The sequence below is a fragment of the Neopsephotus bourkii genome, unplaced genomic scaffold (genome assembly GCF_033783945.1).
Source record: "Neopsephotus bourkii isolate Nb327-2 ecotype Australia unplaced genomic scaffold, CSIRO-AGI_Nbou_v1 NB_1423, whole genome shotgun sequence".
NCBI lineage: Eukaryota > Metazoa > Chordata > Aves > Psittaciformes > Psittacidae > Neopsephotus > Neopsephotus bourkii.
The window spans coordinates 1,626,879-1,633,111 of NW_026901900.1; the positions used below are offsets into that span (position 1 = coordinate 1,626,879).

Below are 6,233 nucleotides of genomic sequence, written 5' to 3' on the forward strand. Positions count from 1 at the left end.
ATTGTGCTGTCGGTTGCCATTGATATTTGTTCTCTTCCTGGGCCTTCATTTCTTTACTCCTCTGCTTTTGTCACTCTTGCAATTGCATCTTTATTTCCTCCATTACTAGTCATTATAACATCTTTTCCTGCCTCTTCCTTACCTTCATGCTTTCACTGTCTCACACTTCATGATTCCTATGCTTTTGAAGGGAACTGAATCCCTTCCCTGTCATGATTCTGGCTTCCTCCTTTACCTCCCTAGTGTTTACACCATCCACTTTGAAGCATACTGAGGCCACTGGCCAAGAAGGGCCACTGGGCCCTTCTCTCATTCATGGAGTTCACTTTCTGTCCTGAATCACTCTCATTTGCTGATGACCATCTAGGCAGCATTAGAAGACTTCCCGTCTGCCTTGACTGGATAATGTAGGTGTCCAAGGCTATGCTCTTTGTTTCTTCCCCAACTTGCCATCCTTGTAGGCTTTTTTTCCTAGCCTGTGTCCAGTCTCTTGGCAATAAGAATTGCAGCAGTAGCAAACCTGGCACTAGCAGTGCCCTTTACCTCCTGTTCTCATGGCCAGAGGACCAGTCTGGAGAAGCTGTAAGCAGAGGTGGCCTGTGTGTCCTGGTAGACCTGATTCTTAAGGGCTGTAGAAGTTTTCAGTCAGAGAGCAGGATCTCAGTAGCTTCTCAGATTTGGAGATTAAGAATTGGGATTAAAGGATGAGAGACCAAAATAATTTTCTTGATTTAGCCTGTAGAAATCAGAGTTGTCATCAACAGGTAGAGCAGGCTTGGAGGAGGAGGCCAACAACTGAAATAACCAGGGTTCCACAAGTTGGGAGTGCTAGCAATAGCAGAGTTGGGATCTACTCTTGAGCTGTCACATCAGTCACCAGCCAGTGTTGTAATGAGCTGGCAGAGTTGAACGTGAAGCCAGCTGGGTTGTTTTATTTTTCCTAATCTGATTTTTCCTTGCTTTCAGATGCTGTTTATTCAAGGCACTAAGAATGTTACAGACATCTGTTTTTGTGACCACATGTATTAACAAGAGGTTTTGTTTGGGTTTTTTAATGTATGTATTTTATGTATCAGAAAGGTGCCAGACCTTTCTGTTGAGACTGTGTATAATTTATTGGTCTAGTAATTTTTTGAAAGATATATATTTTAAGTATAATAGATATTAATGTATATAATTGTATTTTGGCATTATGTAAATATGTATTTTTTCTATATTGTTAATATTAAGCTTCAGATAATACTATTTTTTTTCTTATCACAGTTTTTATAAACTGTTCTACAGAAACTATTTTAGATTGTATGGCTAACAGGACTGCTGCATTTAGGGCAGTATTGGCATGAAACAAAGGAAAAATCCTATAAGGAGGACCTCATTTTTTTATCTAGTTCAGTGTTTGTGAGATGAAATAAGCTACTATAAAGCAAGGGAACAGCAGTCCTGTTTAGCAATTACAATGCTACTCTAAACTTACTGCTTTTGATCTGACAAAAATGGGTATAACCCATAACACAATGGCATACTTTCAACAGAACTCATCAACAGCCAAGCAAAACAGGGTCCACCTCACTGGAAGCAACTGTTTCAGTCTAATGTGACATAGTAGAAAAATACCAACATGCACTGCCGTGTAGTCTGGAAGACCTTTCCTCCCTCAAATGCTTTGAGGGGAGACAGGTCACATTCTGATTTCTTTGCACTGGTTTAAGAGAGCAGAATCAGAGCACAGCCTGTGTCTGTGCATTTTCACATGGATAGGAAAGATCACACCTCAAGGAAACACCTCAGACATTCATGTTAACAGACCTGTAACGATGTGAAGTCTGGCAACTTCCATAGCTCATTAAAAGCAGTGCTGTACCATGACAGCTAAAAAAGTGGAGAGATTATAAACACACTGAAGACAAATAAAGGTGTACATCCCACAGGTTACACAACTGGCTTTGGTCTTAAGCTGCTTGCAGCATAGCTGCCTTGACCCAAGTGTTCACCTGCTTCGAATGCTACTTGCTTTCACAAAGGGAAAGCATGGCCCAAGCATGTCCTCATAGAAAGATTCCTCCATTTCGGTATTGCCTGATGTCATCTCTGCAAGGGCAACTGGAGTAGAAAAAGACTGGTCAGTAAAAAAAGGGGTGTAGGCTGGCAGGCCTGTGAAAGTCATGGGATGACTCAAAGCATTTAGTGATGAGCAAGAAGCACAAAGACCACTCACAGGTATCCTGCCCAGCCAAGCAGATTAAGCACATTCTCTCTCCTCTGCAAAGAGCCTTCTTATTCAAGGGACTGAGTAGTCTGTTCAGTAATTCTTTGTCTTTGCAAACTGCTGTTAAACCAACAGAGAAAAGGCAGTACACAGTTCTTCACCATCACAAAAAGAAGGAATGGCTTTATAGGTCTTTCTTTCACCCATAGTTCACCAAAAGGAATCTTAGCCTGCTGCTGAAGTGCCTAAATTCAACTTTTATTTTGGACAGAAATATTTCTGAAGGCCTCCTGAGAACCAGCCAATACACCTAAGTGCCTAACTGAGGAGCTGCTATGGCCATGGTCCAAGACTTATGTGATTTCACCATGACTTATTGGAGCCATGCTCTCCTTGCAGCAGGAATACTTGCCTGGCAAGGCTGAAGACATCTGCTAGGCAGCTCTGACATAGTTTTCTTAGATTGTTCCAGCAGAACCAGCAGGACTATGCACATCCAGGTCACTCTGGCTTTCCTAGAGAGAAGGAAACAGCCTAATAGTCACTTGTCCTTCCTACTCCATCTGGAGTCTCATCCTTTGTTGACCAAACATGCTCATGTGCCTCAGTAGCCACCATTTGTATCAGCTTTTACAGCTGCTCTGAACATGTAAACTTGGTTGACCTTTTAGGTATTGCCGTATGAAAACACTGCTCATTCCTCTTGTACATTCTCTCTGGCCTCACACAAACCTCAGTATTTGCCATCCTTAATTAAAACTGAAGAAGGGAACTAGTGTTATATTGGAAGCCATCTTCACAGAGGAAAATCTGAGCAAAACCACAAAGGAGTGTGCAGATTTTTTGCAGGCCTCTTTTTTATACTGTTCCCTATGCTAGGTAGACTCTAGGTTAGCAAGCAAGGACAAACAAGCGTGGCAGCTTTGGATCAATCATTGACTCTGCTAACAGCTGAACTTAGGGCATAATGAAAATTGCCATTGTGTTACGTGTGCTGCATTTAGTCCTTCTTGCAGTGGTAGCTGAGGAGTGAAGATGACCATGTTAGTTATCAGCAGTTCAATTACACTGTGAAGACATACCAAATGTGCCCTTATTATCTCACACTGTATATCACTGTGTCGTATTTTATGCTGAGCGAAATGGAACTCACTCAATAATACATGATCTGAGAGCAAAAGTCTGATCGTATATCCTGTGTATGCATGCTGTTCATCATTTTCAGAAAGACACATATCATTCTGCTCTTTATTTTAACGTTTTTTCTCAGCTCTTTCCTCCACACCTACACAGTTCACAAATGTGCACCCAAAATGATGATGTAGTAGCACGTAGCTATTTTCATCTTTCCTCTCAGCTTATAATGGACACAGTTCATAAGCCTCTTCCTCCTCATCACGTAGTAACATGACAGATGACCTTAAACACCCTGGCACAGTGCTCTTGAACAGCTTTACATCGCTGCCTAGATAAGTCACGTGTGAGACTGTACACACACATTTTTGCTCTGGTTCTGCTTTCCACTCAATCCTGCTCTTATGAAACCAGTGTAAATCCACTGAGAATAAGTAAAAAGTATCTATGTAGCATTTTGTTAATATGACACCTACTTACCAGTATAATTAATTATATTTACTGTGCCTCTAAGCTGAATAACAGGACTGATGGGAAATTGTTAATGTAACAAGAATGGACTTGAAGGAGCCTGTGTACTGAACAAAGACTGCGCTTAAGGAAAAAGACATCCTCTGCTGAGAAGGGTGTTTCTGTTTTGAATATCCATGACTGATGTTCGGAATTCCCTTCTTGATGTTTCCCAGTAATACTGTTATAAAGCAAGGCTGGTGTTGTTGCTGATCCATAAGCTAAGATTTGCACACTTGAAGCCCAATCCTGTGAATCTCTGCATTGTCCACAAAGCTACCTGAGTACTTTGATGGAATTCAACTGGAATGCTTACCTGAAGAATACCACTCCACTTATGAAGCACTTGCAGGGTTGGGTTTTTAGGTTAATTCAAATTTTTGTATTGAAAATTATTTAATAATGAAAAATTTGTAATAAATGTTTTTTTAATCTGTGCAATACAAGATCCACTACTAAAAAAAAAAAAAAAAAAAGATTTTGCATAGTTGGAGTTGATAAATGATATTTTTTTTTACTAATGGAACAATGGAACACAAAAGTGAGTGAGAGAAATAGGCATACTGTGAAGATGTCATAAAAGTGCAACTTTATACGTTTTTCTCTGCTGCTATAGTTATTTATACAGCTTATATACGTGCCTAAAATTGCCAGAAATATTATTTTATGCCATGATATACTATGAATTTCCTTTCAGTGGTAGAACAGAGAAAATAAAATATGTGAGCTTTAAGTTTATGTTATGTATTATATATGGTTATTTACTCTTTGACTTTGAAAGCAAAAAGTTAAAATACTAAACAGACAGGAGTACATGAGCACTTAGCTGTGCTCCTCAGCCTGGGAGTTAATATATGTGCTAGAGGGATGAGATTAATAACTACCTATTCACTACGTATTAGCATCTCCCAGGGCCACAGAGGGGAGAAACATGTCTGACATTCAGAGATACAGCCTACTGAAGCCACAGCTTTGCTACCATGGAAGGTGCTCACCTTTATTCAGGTGCCTTTCAGCACTTCAGACATGCAGTTTGGGTGAATAAAATGCAATACAGAATGACCACCGCTCCCTGATGGCCCTGTCACGAATGCTTGGGCTCCGGAGCTGTGAGTTCTGGGGCCTGTAGTCCCAGGAGGCTGCAACTTTGAATAGAAGATGAAGGTGCACCCCACTGCTTGGGCAGCTCACTGCGGACCCAGGGCCCCCGACTGTCCCTCTCAGGCTGACAAAGTCAAACTCCTGCCCTGTTGTTAGCAGCAGTATGGCCAAAGCAAACTGGTCTGTTATTGGTGACCTCACAGATCAGCAGCTAGTTCAGACTGAAATTTCATTTTTAAGACTGGCAGGAAATACTGGAGACTAGGGACTAACTAATTTTAGCAAATACTGTGGAATTTGGGCACATACAGTCTCGATGCTGGTGGGTTGATATGTGTGATTATTTGGTTGTTTCTTGGTGTCTTTGAAAACTGAAATACTGTAAGTAACGTCAAGTAGCTAAATATATATTGCTCTACAGCAGGGCAGTATGATATAGTGGAAAACCCCACAATTTTGAAACGAGGCTAACCATAAGTTCTTTGCCAGTGCCTGGAGTAGAGCGTCTGAAAAACATCTTGAGCACATATTCCATTCTCATATGCTATATAATTACTTATATTTGTGTTCCTAACAAATACTGGGTGAACACAGAATTGTGCTACTATTGTCAATTTAATTTATGCATTTGTTAAGTATATTTTTGTATTTTTAGCTACAGTCAACAAATCAAATATATTTGAGTGTATTTTACACATTTTTATAAATAGTTCATGAATAAAACATCCATTTAAAAATAAATCACGTCCTTGTCTGCTGTTTGACTGCTTTTGCATTATGGATTTTGTTGTCCTGCTGCTCAGAGAAAAGGTCATAAATGAGTTTGATTCTGATTAAATTCATCAGAAGCCTCAGCCTGTTGGGGGAAAGGCTGTTGCCTGCTGGCCAGATTAGTGCCCATGTAGAAAGATACCATGGTTCCATTTACCTCCCCAGTTCTCTGCCCTTGTCCTTTAATAAATCTTTAATTGCTCAAGGAGTGGCACTCTTCTCTCTAAAAGCTGGGGCACACACATAAAGGGGTGAGCTGAGTGAGCCCCTGTTAGGGTTATGTGTATCCCAGCAGCCCTGTTTCACACAATGGTTCTCATGGGTACTTTTCTAAATCCGGCTTTGGTCTGGTCCTTCCTTCTTGTGGAGAGCAACGTATGTTCATTAAGTCCTTGTCCCCACTTGTGGTGGACCTGTAGCATTTTCATCAGCTTGGAAATTATTGCTTTGCCTCTTTGATGTGGGAGCCAGGCACCTGGACAGTGTTGAGTTACACATACCGCATACATGC

The 6,233-nt window shown here is 40.7% G+C and overlaps 1 protein-coding gene across 1 annotated transcript in view; it reads left to right on the plus strand.

The window, feature by feature from the left end:
- The window catches only part of PTPRB (protein tyrosine phosphatase receptor type B), a 64,845-nt gene extending 59,153 nt beyond the window's left edge, over nucleotides 1-5,692 (plus strand). Inside the window, exon 34 of the mRNA XM_061368007.1 lies at nucleotides 967-5,692. Within this exon, the coding sequence (XP_061223991.1) occupies nucleotides 967-989 (23 nt within the window). The 3' untranslated portion in view covers nucleotides 990-5,692. The remainder of the gene's footprint in view (nucleotides 1-966) is intronic.
- The last annotated feature ends 541 nt before the right edge of the window (nucleotides 5,693-6,233 follow it).